Source organism: Muscardinus avellanarius (genome assembly GCF_963383645.1).
Source record: "Muscardinus avellanarius genome assembly, chromosome: 7".
Classification (NCBI taxonomy): domain Eukaryota; kingdom Metazoa; phylum Chordata; class Mammalia; order Rodentia; family Gliridae; genus Muscardinus; species Muscardinus avellanarius.
In genome coordinates this window covers 20,339,865-20,354,529 of record NC_137793.1, presented here as the reverse complement: position 1 = coordinate 20,354,529, position 14,665 = coordinate 20,339,865, and the positions used below count along the sequence as shown (strand labels likewise).

Genomic DNA, 14,665 nt, shown 5'->3' with positions numbered 1-14,665 from the left:
AAAAGAAACAATAAATGTTCAAGGTGATGGATATTCTAATGAGCCATATGTGATATTACACAACATGTGTGTGTGAAAAGAATTATATATATATGGCACTGGGCCCCATACATTTATATAGTTATTATGTGTCAATTAAAAATATCTGAAAACTCTGTTGAACTTGAGGCTGGGCTGATTGGGCTTTCTTAGGCACAATGAAATTGTATGCAGGGCTGGGGCTGGGGTTCAGTGGTAGAGCAGGCGCCTAGCATGTGTGATGCCCTGGGTTCAAGTCTGGATACCACCCCAAACCAAAAATAATGCAATTTTGTTTTATATGCAGTGCTGAGGAGTGAAGCCAGGGCCATCCACGTGCTGTGCAGGCACTCTGCCATTCGCCACACCTTCACCCCACACAGACACATTCTTTTGCTTTCCTTTTTTCTGACTGATGCCCAACTGGCGGCACATGGTCCAGCAGCCACCTGGGCCATGAAGCTTGTGGATGATGGAGGCGAAGACAGCAGAACAGAGAGAGGAGTGACACCGAGGACGGCAGAGGGGACCGCTCCTTCCAATTCTCCTTCCTGTTCCAAGTACAACAGGAAGAATCTTCTTACATCTATTGTTTCTGTTCTCTGCTCCTAGTAGCCAAGTGCAAGCCTTACTACAGGATCTCCAACTTATGGCAAATGATACAAAATTTCCATTTATAGTAATATAAATTTTCCTTCCCTCCCTCCCTCCCTTCCTTCCTTCCTTTCTTCTTCTCTTTCTTTCTCTCATCTTTTAGAAGTACTGTGGATTAAACCTAGCGGCAGTCTACCTCTAAGCTATACTCCCAGTCCGTCTTTCTCTTTCTTTCTTTCTTTCTTTCTTTCTTTCTTTCTTTCTTTCTTTCTTTCTTTCTTTCTTTCTCTTTTTGTGGTACTGGGGATGGAACCCAGGGCCTTTCTACCTCCCAGCTAAACTCCTAGACCTATTTTACTCTTTATTTTGAACCAGGGTCTCACTAAGTTGCTGAGAGCATAAGTAGCTGAGACTGGCTTTGAATCTGCACAGTCCTCCCGTCTCAGCCTTCCAAGCGCAGGGATTACAAGCGTGCACCACCACACCCAGCTTATTGTTTATTTGGAAACAGGGTCTCAGTAAGTTGTAGAGGGCCCCACTAAGTAGCTAAGGCTGGCTGTGAATCCACGATCCTCTTGCCTCAGCCTCCCAGATACTGGAATGGGATTACAAGTGGTGGCACACGCTTGTAATCCCAGTACCTGGGAGGCTGAGACAAGAAAAGTGGCCTTCTTTCATTTTTTTTAAAGCCAAAATAAATGACAGTGTATAAAGACAAAGAGTAATATCAAGTGTGAGCTCGCACAGGTGACTTCTGGAACATAAAGTGACAAATGGGGCAGGTGTGTGTGTGTGTGTGTGTGTGTGTGTGTGTGTGTGTGTGTGTGTAACTGGGGACTGAACGCAGGGCCTTACACATGCTAAGCAATTGCAACTGCTCTACCACTGAACTACACCTCTGGCCCTTTTTCTTTTTGTTTTTTAGCATTTTTTGGTACTGGGGATAGAACCCAGGGACATTCTACCTCCGAGCTACATCCCCAGGCCAATTTTTTATTCTTAATTTTGAAACAGGGTCTCACTGAGTTGCAAAGGACCTCACTAAGCAGCTGAGGCTGGCTGCGAAACGCAATCCTGCTGTCTCAGCCTCCTGAATGCTGGGATTACAAGTGTGCGCCACCACGCCCAATTCCACTGGCCCTTTTTAAAAATGTGATTCTGAGACACAGTCTGGCTAAGTGCCCCAGATTGACCTTAGATTTGTGAATCTCTTGCCTCATTATCCGGAGGAGCTGGGATTTTTAGGTGGGCATCACTGTGCCCAGTAGGAGAGGGATTTTAGGGACCACTGTATCAGGCTATGATGTCTTGTTAGCCTGTAGAGATTCCAGAAGAGAGGTCTCAGTGCTCCCTGGCGAGCTCTGACTTTGGTTGCCCTGGTGTTTGGAGGTCTCATCCCTGGGCCTATGGTCGGGCCAGGTCAGCTCCCGAGGCCCAGGGAGTGCTTACTCACCAGCTGTCTTCCAGCGCTGTGATGTTGCTCCTTCCCTCCTGTCTCTTCTCTAGCTCCACCGCTGTCTGCTCCAGCAGGGCAGACACAGTGTCCTGTAGAAACAAAGCTACGGGGTCAGTGGATGCGCCTGGATGCTGCCCACCTGCCAGGACTCAGCATCTCTCAGGGCCGTAATGCTCCCGGGGGAAGAGGGGAAGAACCAAAGCGGAAGAGGGGAAGAACCAAAGCCCAGAGTGGTCCAGTGTCTTCCCAAGGATGCTTATCAATTGCAACTCTCCTTGGGGCCTCTAAGTGGCAGCTCTCTAGAAATAACCCCTGAGTTTGCATCTACTCAGCAGAGCTTTGAAGATGCTCAGCAGGTGAGGTAATGGTAGGTCTGAGAGGAAGATCAGAGCTGTCAGGGAGACCAACATGGAAGCCACTGATAACACAACAATGTGGTAAGGACCAAGAAAAAAGCAAGTATTACAAACTTGGGGACTGCATTCAAGGGGGCTTCCCGAAGGAGGAACATCTCTACCGAAAGATGTCTCCCAGGACATGAAGGGTATGAAGTCACCTTTCTGAGCCTCCTCTAATAACTAGGAGGAAGGGTTGTTATGAAGAGCTGTATAAGGTATACAACACAGCACTGAGAATGTAACTGGCATTCAATAAAAGGCAGCTGAGAATAAAGCAAAAACCAGAACCTGCAATGTTCTGAGCACATGGATAATTTGCAATGATCCCTGGTAGTATGAGCCACAGCCCAGGTGATCCCTGACATTTTCTTTAAAGGAAGGATGAAAAAAAAAAAAAATCAAAGAATGGCTTGATATAGGCCAAGTAATAGAATGGATGGTTTCCATGTAGCGTCTTCTTTAATCATGTAACCATCACAATAGGTAGGGCTTGCCATGCTCGTAAGATGGGAAGGAGGACAACATCAGGGTTGAGATGACTTCTCCAAGGTCGTGAGCTACAAAGATGAGGAGGAGCTTGTTTTCCCAGGACTTTTCTAGCTCTTGTTTCTTTACTGGAATCAGAGACCTGGGTTTGTGACCTAGCTTTGCCGCGTAGCAGACGTATGTCTTTATGTAATTTCCTTAATCTCTCTGAGTCTTGGGCCACTGCACAAGGACAGCACTTGATACAAAAAGAATGTAGGAAATGACCGTGATGGAAAAAAAAAAAGAGGAGGAGGAGGAGGAAGGGGTGGAGACAGAGGAGGAGGGGAAGAAAAAGAAAAAACAGACTCAACTCTTAGCCTCATCTTCACCTGTGACCCAGACGGTCCTTGCTCTGAAATTCTAGGCAGCGTCTGTCCAGAACACTTGAGTATTGAGGGAGGGAAGACACGCTAGAGAAATAAAGACAGCTTGAGCTCACGACACTCTATCTGGCTCTTGATGTGGCCAGCAGCCCACGGCTCCCTACAGAGCCAGGGCAACTTCACAGCAGCCTGGTCAGCACTTGCCAGCAGGTGTGGGCTTTGCAAGGACACGGAACGGTCTAAAGAGATTTTAATAGGCTAAAGCATACTGCTTTAAAACAGAAACTTTTTGGTAACCAAAAAGACAAACACGAATTTTTAAAATAAATCAAGCAGAGCAGTTCCCACTTATCCATCCATGACACCAAATGCTCGTTACATGTATTTTCTCAACGCTTCAAAAAACCTTTCAAGGTTCAGCATGAAAAAACAAATCAAGGCTCAGATAAGAGCAATGGCTGAGCCCCGTGGCCCCGCTGGACACACGAGGGCTTCTGGCTTTCTTCTCTGTCACTTCCCGCTGCCTGGTCTATGGTTTCCAAAGAAAGGTTTATTTTCTACCTTCCAGCTTTCTTCCTCCTTCTCTACGTCTTCTCTTCTTTTGCAGTGCTGAGGATGGGACCAAGGACCTCGCACATGCTTGGCCAATGCTTTGCCGCTGACCTAGTCTCCTGGCCTGTTTGTTTTTAAACACTTTTGATTTTGTGCGTATATGTGTGTGGTACGAGCAATTGAACCCAGGAGCAGTCTACCCCTGAGTTACACCCTCAGCCCTATTTTATTTCTCTTTCTTTCTTTCTTTCTTTCTTTCTTTCTTTCTTTCTTTCTTTTTTTTTTTTTGGTGGTACTGGGGTTCCTGGAAGCCCTTCTACCTCTGGGCTACACTCCCAGACCTTTTTTTTTTATATTTTTATTTGGAAACAGGATCTCTTACGCCAGCGTGGCTGGCTTCGAACCTGCGCGATCCTCCTGTCTCCGCCTCCCAAGCGTGGGGATTACAAGTGTGCGCCACCACGCCCGGCCCTATTTTATTTCTTTATTTTTGAAACAGGGTCTCCCTAAGTTGATGAGGTGGGCCTCTCACCTGCGATCCCCCTGTCTCAGTCTCCCAAGTACTGGGATTACAGGTGTGCACCACCACGACTGGCTGGCTGTCCAGTTTTTTTTTTTTTTTTTTTTTAATTGTGAATTGGCCAGGCGTGGTGGTGCATGCTTGTAGTCCCAGTACTTGGAAGGCTGAGACAGAAGGACTGCAGGTTCATGGCCAGCCTCAGCTACTTAGTAAGGCCTTGTGCAACTTAGTGAGACTTTGTCTCAAAATTAAAAATAAAAATAGGGTTGGGATGTAGCTTGAAGGTAGAATGCTCCTGGGTTCAATCCCCAGTATCAACAACAACAACAACAACAACAACAAAGAAAAGAAAATTATGAAGTTTTTTTTTTTTTTTTTAATCAGGCAAGTGCTATTAGATAACAGCAAAAAACAGCTGGGTATGGTGGCATACACTTATAATCCCAGTACTTGGGAAGCTGAGACAGGAGGACTGCGGTTCACGGACAGCTGCAGCTACTTAGTGAGGCCTTCTGCAACTCAGTGAGCCCTTGTTTCAAAATAAAGAATAAAATAAAATAGGGCCGGGGACGTGGCTTGGAGGTAGAATGCCCCTAGGCTCTACCCCAGCATCACACACACACACACACACACACACACACACACACACACACACACACACACACACACCAGGCGTGGTGGCGCACACTTGTAATCTCCGTGCTTGGGAGGCTGAGACAGGAGGATTGCACAGGTTCGAAGCCAGCCTCAGCTACTTAGTGAGGCTCTCAGCAACTTAGTGAGACCCTGTTTCCAAATAAAATACAAAATAGGTCTGGGAGTATAGCCTGGAGATAGAAAGCCTCTGGGTTCCACCCCCAGTACCACCAAAACAAAACAAAACAAAACAGAAGAACTGCTAGTACAGGAAGGAAGAAGTCGCAGGTGGAGCCTTCCCTCCCTGGTCCTCTTCTCCTGCTCCCTCTGTTCCCTTTAGCAGTGATGCCTGCCTGGCCCTGGCCCCGGGAGAGGCTTTCCCTCCACACGAGAGGTTATCACTCTACCCCAGCTCACCGTGCTTTCTGACCCTGGAGTTGGGCCTGTGGTGCCCACCGGCTTGGGCTGCCTGCTCTGTTTCTTCAGGTATTTGTAGCTCAGGACGTTGTACCAGCGAGTCGACCTCTCGCCTGACCGGCAGACCTCAGCTAGGCTGATCTGGGCTCCTCCCTGTTGGGGACGGGAAAAAGGAGAGTATAAGTAGGGAGGTGACATGATGTTCTGAGACTTAGACTCCTGGGAACTATATGGGAAACAGCACCCTGGGAGAGAGAGACTAAGAAAGGGCCAGGACGCTGGGCATGGTGGTGCATGCCTCTAATCCCAGGATTTGGGAGGCAGAGACAGGGGGATGACAGGTTTAAGGTCAGCCTGGGCAACTTAGTGGGACTCATCGCAGCTTAGTGAGAGCCTGTTTCAGAATAAACAAACAAACAAATAAATAAATAAAAAAAATAAACAGGTGTTGACCATTTCCAATAACTCATTCCTTTGCTTTCTTATGTGCAGGTCTCTTGTCTTTTCTCTCTTCTTTCTTTGTGGTGCTGGTGATAGAACCCAGGGCCTCACGCATGTTAAGCAAGTGTTCGACCACTGAGCCATATCCCCAGCCCTTCTTGTTTTATTTTCAGACAGGATCTCGCTAAGTTGCTGAGGCTGACCTTGAACTTGCAGTCCTCCTGCCTCAGCCTCCCAAGTAGCTGGGGGTTAAAGGTTTGTACCACTGCACCTGGCTATTTTCTCTCTACAGTTATTGGGCCATGTTTGAGGTGCAAAGGGGAATGAACAATGATCGAAAGATCACAGGAAGATCAAGATCAAAAGATCAAGAAACAATGGAAAGGAAGGAACAAGCCAAAGTGGTTATTTATCAAGGCAGATGATCGAATCAGAGTTGGAAGGGGCGTAGGATCCGGTTCTTCCTCTCCTTCTCCTCCTTCCACACAGGGGATTGAACCCAGGGGCATTCGACCTGTGAGCCACTCCTCAGCCTTATTTTATTTTGAAACAGTCTCACGAAGTTGCTGAGGCTGGCCTTTAGTTTGAGATTCTACTGTTTCAGCCTCCAAAAGCCTGGGATTGCAGGCATGTGCCACTACGCCCGGCTAAGAGTAAGATTTCTTGTTAGCAAACTTTTCTATACAGTTTTTCTTTGAATTATATAAATGTACCCCTTGTGATGAAGACAAACTGCAACCAACTGATGTTAACTGAGTAAAGCCTCATAGACAAAGGTACTGGCCGAGCGTGGTGGTACATGTTTATAATCCCAGCATTTGGGAGGCTGACACAGGAGGATCATGGTTCACAGACAGCCTCAGCCACTTAGTGAAGCCCTTTGCAACTCAGTGAGACACTGTTTCAGAATAGAGAATAAAAAATAGGGTTGGGGGTATAATTCAGAGGTAGAATGCCCATGGGTTCCATCCCCAGTACCACAAAAAAAAAAAAAAAAGAAAGAAAAGAAAAGAAAAGAAAAGAAAAAGAAAAACCAAAGAAACAAAAATAACAACAACAAAGGTACTATTTCTTTCTTGTGGAGAAAAAAAGAAATTCTACTCCCAAGACAGTTTCTACAAGCCTTCTTTTGAAAACCTGGTTACATCTGGATTTTGTGCCCCTGCCTTCCTCTTTTTCTTCCTCCCACACCAAGGGCCATGCCCAGGGCAGGTAGAACTACCCACAGCCAGTTTGCAACGAGGACCTGCAGCAAGCCAATGGCCCAGGGTGGGGTGTAGGGTGAACACGGCCTCTTCAGTCCATCTGAGATGCTTCCTTCTCTTTTCCCCTTCTACAGGCTGAGCAACCCTACTCCAAAGATCCAAACTCCACAGCGCTCCAAGACCCAAAAACATTCTCAGCACCAATGTGACATTACAAGTGGAAAATCCCATACCTCTGTTCCATGCTGCAATTATTACAAATATTTTATAAGATTATCTTTAGCCTAGGTGTACATATATAAAACATATGAATTTGTCTTTAGGCTGGGGTCCCATCCCTAAGCTAGCTCATTGTGTATATGCAAGTAGTCCAAGATCTGAAAAAAAAAATTAACAATATAAAACATCCCTCGTCTTGGGTAATTCAGAAGTGATCCTCAACCTGTATCAGGATGGACCAGAGCTTGGCATAGACTGTGCTAAGTCTAGGTGGCTTGGGTTCTAGAAGATTCTGGGAGGGTGGGGCTGAGTGAGGAGAGGGAACCTACACCATACTGACACTTGACTTGTCTGGCACCTGATTCCTCACCTGGATGGCAGGGAAAATGGCTGCTACCTGTGTGGGTACTGGGAGGATTATAGTTAATCCAGGTATTCAACACTTGGCTTATTTTAGGCTTGGAACAAAGAGAAATATACACAAATATCTGTATGTTACTCATTTATACATTCAATAAATGTTTCCACAACCTTTCAAAGGTTCTGCAGCCAGAGAAACAGGTAGGACATGATTTTTCACCAAGGGGCTCATGATTGGCTCTTACAGTTTAGAACATAACAGGTCATATTTGAGGTGCAAAGGGGAAAAGTCCTGAGCACAGATTATCATTAATCTCTATCAGATTATTATCAATTATTATTAATTATTATTTAACAAAGATATCCTACCTATTTAGGGCTGGCTCAAAGGCGTGAATATTATTTACCTCTATAAACTGGATGCACTTTTTTTTTTTTTTTGGTGGTTCTGGGGATTGAACCCAGAGCTCTGTGCATGCTAGGCAAGCGCTCTACCACTGAGCCACATCCCAGCTCTTTTTAAGTTCTGAGCAGGACCTAAGTCTTCCAGGTTTGAACTTGTGATTCTCCTACCTCAGCCTCCTAAGTAGCTGGGATTACAGGTATGCCGCCATCACATCTGACAACTGAATGCGCATTAAGAGCATTTGTGTATATTCCATCATTCATCCATCTACTCCACACAAATCTGCAAGTAGCCTCTAAGTGCCAGGCACTGCTCCTGGTACTGAAGATATAGCAGGATTTATGGCAGATGGACACCCCTTCACTCATGAGCTGACTTATGAACCCAGAAGAATCAGATAAAAAAAAAATCAATGAGTCAACTCTATATTGTGTTTCACTGAAGGAAGACACCATTAATTATGAAGCATACTATTATTTTGTGTGCTATTAAAGAAGAGTTGCAATTAAACTATCACCTGCCACCTTGAATAAGTTGCATCTTGATTTCAGAAATGACAAAATGTGAAAATAATGTGTGCCCTAAGAATCTGTGAGATGTAGCAAAATGTTGGGTGATCAAAAAAAAGTGCTGTAGTGAAAAATAATGCGCAGGGGGAAGTGGAGAGGACGGGGTAAGAGAACAGAGTGTAATTTCATGCAGAGCGGAAGAAAGACCTTTTGGAGAAGTAGAATTTGGAGGAAGACCCAGAATGAGGTGGGGAGGGTGTCCCGCCTGTGGGCTTCGAGAAGAAGGGGTGCAGTCCTGAGAGGCCTGGAGGGGGTACCGCAGGCTGAAGAAAGTCTTGAGGTTCAGAGGGCAGGTGAAAGAGCCCGTGTTGACTCTAGGTGGACACAGGCTGCCCTGAGGTTTTTGGCCGGAGACACGGCATGCACTGACTTACATTCATACAGCTTCACTCTGGTACTGGAAAAAGAAGGAAAAGAGAAAAGGCCAAGAGCGGGGAGACCAGCGGGGACGTTGCTGCAATCACGCAGGTGAGGGGTGACAGAGGCTCAGGTCAGGGGGCAGGGTGGGAAGTGGCTGGAGACTGGACACCTTCAGAGGGTGAAGCTTGCAGGATAGGATGTGAGAACCGGAGAGGGGCCATGGTGACTCTGCTGGGTGCGGCCCGAGCGATGGAAGGAGTGGTGGCCATGTAGATGGGGTGCAATGGCAGCCCTGTTGGTCTGAGGTGCTTAGAAGATGTAAGAGAAGACACAGAAGAGGCAGGAGGTCTGAGAGCAGCAAAGAGGCCCAGGCTGCAGCCGTGCACTTGGCGCAGCTTGAAGATGGGGAAGGAGGAGGAACTGGCAAAGAGGATGGAGAGAAAAGCCAGTGAAGAACTCAGGAGAGCCAGGGAGTGGGGAGCCTGGGGAAGGGCAGAGGATGGCAGGAGCACGGAGACAGCCCTGTGCTAATGCGGCTGACACATCAGGCAAGTTGAGGGTGGAGAACCAGCCCCGGGATCCACGCAGAGGGAAGTCAAGGATGCCATGACAAGGATCACAGGTTCACAGTCAGCCTCAGTTACTTAGGCCCTCCGCAACTGAGTGAGGCCCTGTTTCAAAATAAGGAATAAAAAATAGAGCTGGGAATTCAGCTCAGAGGTAGAATGCTCTTGGGTTCGATCCTCCAACTTGTGACCCTCTGGTCTCAGTCTCTCAAGTACTGGGATTTACAGGATGCTCCACCACACCTGGCTGAAGTCACAGTCTTTCTGTAACCACATCCAGCAGGCTCTCGCCCTCATCACTACTAAAAAACTGCTTGAGGGATAAATAAAATAAAATAAAATAAAAGGATTGGAGGTGTAGCTCAGAGGTAGAATGCCTTGAATTCAATCCCAGTACCACACAAAAAAAAGATAGAAAAAGAAAGAACATGACTTCCTTCAGCTCTTGCTATAAAGAAAAGGAGGAAGAATGTAGTTATTGGAGATAAAAGTGAAGTAAAGAGTTTTGTTTTGAATGAGGAGAAACAGCACCATGTTGGCATGTTGAGAGGCTGGATCCAGTAGGGGAGGGTAAGGAGAAGAGAGGAGAGAGCAGAGGGGAGAGAGCAGAGGGGAGTGTCGGAGGGATGCCCTGGGAGGCTGTCCTGAACACCTGCAGGAGCAGGGTCAGGAGGTCCATGGGGTGTGGGGGCAGTGGGCACCCTCCTCTCTCCCTGAGAGAACCAAGCGTTAGCAGCAATGATGGGCCAGGGAGACGTAGCCTCCGGCTGGCAGCACTCAGAGCCTGTGGGAATTCAGTGTCACACTCTCCAAGGATCCCGTGCAGTGTGGCTGGGTGTCTGTCTTGTGCAGCTGCACAGTGGGGCGGGGGAGAGTTCTCTTTGACTGGGCTGGGGCTTTGCCACTAAAGCGGGACAAGGAGCCGTGGTGGTGGTTCACCATGGGACCTGGGGAGTGGCTGTATTGGCAGAACTGACCCTGAGCTCACCACCCGGACAGTGGGTAGCCCAGATCCCACAATGCCTGCCAGAGCATTTGGTAGAACCACGGCCTGAGCATTGGAAAAGCCAGGCCATGTGTTCCCCTAAACCCATAATCTAGGCCCAGGGTGCCCTTGCAGTCATCCCAAGAGGGACCGTCATGCAGCAACTACACGTAAAGACGGTGAGTCTCTATTCAAACCCAGGATGCTCCCTCTACTTGCTGGACAACCTGGCCAGACTACAGCCTTTCCCAGCCTCAATCCTGGATCTACAAAATGAAACTCATGCCACTATTCGTTCCCAAGGCTGTGCAGATGATTAAATGAAACACCGTATACAAAGTTCTTGGCTCAAGAGTAGACACACAGACCTGGCTCAGTGTGGGTAGAGTGGCTGTTGCCTGGCCTCTTTGATGGCTTAAAACATACTGGGGATTCCACACACCAGGCAATGCAGGGGACTCCGCGTGGGAGCCCACAGCCCGCTGGTGCACCTGGCTCACTTCCTCTCCTCCTCCAGCTACCCAAACACAACAGCCTGACACTCCATATCCACGCTGCGTGGGGGAAGCAGGCTTCCCATTGGCCACAGGCGGACAAGCCACGGCTGAGATGAGGGCCTTGGCTGCTGCCATGGCAACCAGAGATGGCCAGACTTCAATTAGGAAGGAGGAATAAAAGGCATTTACTTAAGAGGAGAACGCAGGACGGTGTCTCTCTCTTTTTTTTTTTTTTCTTCTTTTTTTTTTTGTGGGTCTGGGGATGGAACCCAGGGTCATTCGACTTCGGAGCTACACACCCGGCCCTATTTTTTATTCTTTATTTTAAAACAGGGTCTCACTGAGTTGCAGAGGGCCTCACTAAGTAGCTGAGGCTGTGCGTGAACCACGATCCTCCAGTCTCAGCCTCCCGAATGCCGGGATTACAAGCGTGCACCACCACACCCTGCTCACGGTGTCTCTTTTTATTGAGGGGTGCCCAGGGCCGAGGAAGGGCTTCGTGGGACAAGCTCAGGTCTGGCAAATCTTTTTGGCTCTTCTATTCAACATCCACCCTGTTTGCCAAACCCTTCTGGTCACCAGTCCCACCGGTGGCTTCCAGGGAGCCCTGGGCTGGGCTGACGTATGTGGGCTCCAGAGGTTCAGACACAGCTCCTGCAACTTTACCACTGCGTACAGACCTTAGGTCCTTCTCTGCCTCAGTCTCCCCACTGGTATGGGGTGCCTGTTTTATCAGATTGATGGGAGGATCAATAAAGACCACAGAAGAAATTGCATCCTATTGAATGTTTGTGACTGTGTGGCGAGTGGTAACATTATAAGCAGCGGCGATGTTGTTATGAGACCCACTGAGCAGGAAGGAGGGAACGGATGTTCAGGAACGCTTAGTAGATGCACACACTAGTGCTTGACATCCTTGCTGCACAAAGTGTGACCCAGGGACCAGCAGCCTCAGCATCCCGGGGGATCTGGTTAGAAATGCATACTCCCAGGTCCCAGCCCAGACCTACTGAATCTGAACATGCATTTATTTTTAATTTTTTTTTTGCAGTACCGGGGATAGAACCCAGGGGCATTCTACTTCTGATCGACACCCCTAGTTCTATTTCTTATTCTTTATTTTTAAACAGGGTCTCACTGAGTTGCAAAGAGCCTCACTAAGTAGTAGCTGAGGCTGTCCGCGAACTATGATCCTCCTGTCTCGGCCTGAATGTGCATTTTAAGCCAAGTGCCAGGTCACTTGTTTGAGAAGTGTTGCTTTAGTGCTTCGTTTAATCCTGGGGAACAGCCTGCAAGGGAAGCTGTAGGAGCTGGATTTTCCAGGTAAGGAAACTGAGGCTGAGAAATGTAGATGACAGGGCTAGGAGGAGCAGGCCCAATAATCATGCTTGAGTCCCGACATTCCGAGGATGTGTCCCCACAATTCTGAATCAGAGAGGGTTTTCTGTATGAGCAGATGTGGGCAGGCTGGACAGCTAAACAGTTTATAGTAGATGAGAGGGGACCACTCTGCCCAGGAAGCAGGGAGAAGGCTGAGAGGTTTATGTACCCCTCGGGAAGGTGCCCCACATTTCTCATTACCTCTACCATGGGCTGCCGACACATCCTCTTCAGCTTGTTTACATGTTAGCCATCAGCATTGGCTCCTTGTCTAAGCAGTTCTCCCGTTGGGTCTCGAGCACACAACGCAGGGCTGGTAAAGATCTAAGTGGGCGGAGCCCCCTTCCAGGTGTAATGACCACTCGGGCTCCTGTGTGCCCACCACTGAGTTATTGTTAAAATGTTCTAATACCTAAATAGCACCAGAGCTAACAAAGTCCTTTATTTGTTTTGCCTCATCTGTACATCACAAGCCTTGGAGTTAGCTATAAATCCCGGCTTTTCCCAATGAGAAGGCTGAACAACATTAATGTGCACTTGGGTCTGCTTGTCCTGAGGCATGACTTTCTCAGGATACAAACATCCCCAGGTTTGCTGGTTCATCTCCAATCCTGATTCTTACTAGCACAGAGGAGGAGGAAAAGGAGTACGAGGAGGAAGTAGAGGAGCTCCACTCTATAAAGAGGACCAGCAATGGCATTCTGGGAGAACCTACTGTGTGCCAGACACTCAGGTGGGTGCGTTACATGTACTGCCTTGTTTAATCTTTGTAATGGTCCTCTTAATGGGCACAAGGGAGTCATTATTTTCATTTTATGGACAAGAGAAGTGAACATCAGAGATGCTGAGGTCAGCCAGTTCTACAAGAGGTAAAGGAATGATCTGAATGCCAGTCTGGTTATTTTTATTCCTGTCTAGCTTCTAATGTCATAAAATAAAGCTGAGGCACATGGCTAGCACCTTCTGGGTCCTCTCAGGCATATGACTTTTTTAGGAAAGGAGCTCCCTGCCCACTGTACATTTGAGACCACCATTGCCTGTGGAAATACCTCTGCCTAGAATCCAAGATGAATTTTACCCACACCGCCACCTGCATCTTTTTTAAGCCTTCTTGAAGCTCAGGGTGGCCCAGTCCCCAGAAGGACTGAAAGCTGGACAGATGGCCAGATAGACAAGACACAGTCCTCACCAAGCACTCCTCCACATGGCTGCTATCGCTGGTGCAGACATCGACTCGTAAGGTCTTCTGGTGAAGGGCTGGATAGGATGTGGACACCCAGAACGCCTCATTGAATAACAGGGTGTCTGAGGCATCTAGGGGCCGCGTCCGGAACAGGCAGGTGGTGCTTTCGGAACAAGGAAGGATCGCCACGCGGATATTCCTGGAGAGGAAAAGAACCAAGAAGAGTGGGTCAGCCAGGCCTGCAGCCCAGGCCTGCAGCCAGTGCTGGGTTAAATAGCTGCTGAAAGCCCCAAAGAAACAGCTGTGGACCAGCGTCGGCAGAATGTCTCCATCGCCATGCAGGTGTTTTGAGGGATGCAGAAAGGGTTCTGTGATTGACATAGTATTATTCTTCTTGCCCCTGAAGCCTCAACTCCTCAGCATCTCCAAGCATGTAAAGCCCCAGGCCAGCTGTGCCCAAACATCAGCGTGCAGAAGGATCAGCAAGGGCTACCTGTTAACAACTGAGAAACTAGAGGGATCGGCCCCCCAGAGGAGAATCTGAATTACAAAGGCACAGATGGTTTATCCTGGGACCCTCCCTTCTAGGCACTGTCCCACAGATGCTCCTGCACAGGTACCAGAGAGATGGAGAAGGTTATTCACCCTGGCATTGTGTGTACAGGAAAAGACTGAAAATAACTCGAGTCCAGCCTTGTCTCCTTTCTGTTTTGACAGCTGTCTCACCTTCTTGCCCCATGGAAGCTGTTCCTATCGCTGCTCTCTGGACCTTAAGTCCAGTTACAGGAGAAAACAGGGAGTCCAATGAGCCCAATAAAACTCAAGGGAAGAGCAACATGCAGATAGGAGAGGTGTCTGCCGTCCTATCAACCTCCAGGGAATACCCAGCCGCATCCTTGCAAAAGAAACACGGTGACCTGCACTGACTCCTGATAATGGGAGGCCCCCCTCTGCAAGGAATACTTGGGCTTAGAGAAGATAAATCAGACTATGACCTCTCTTCTGCATGAGGCTAAAGTCCAGGAGGGCAGGGTCCACAAAGGATTAGCTCT

At 48.0% G+C, this 14,665-nt stretch overlaps 1 protein-coding gene across 2 annotated transcripts in view; it reads right to left on the bottom strand.

The window, feature by feature from the left end:
- The window catches only part of WWC1 (WW and C2 domain containing 1), a gene marked incomplete at both ends in the record, with an annotated part of 170,971 nt that overhangs the window by 24,722 nt on the left and 131,584 nt on the right, over nt 1–14,665 (bottom strand). For both annotated transcript variants that reach the window (XM_080698876.1, XM_080698877.1), the window contains 3 exons: nt 2,066–2,157; nt 5,443–5,595; nt 13,620–13,812. In XM_080698876.1, the coding sequence (XP_080555002.1) occupies nt 2,066–2,157; nt 5,443–5,595; nt 13,620–13,812 (438 nt within the window). The remainder of the gene's footprint in view (nt 1–2,065; nt 2,158–5,442; nt 5,596–13,619; nt 13,813–14,665) is intronic.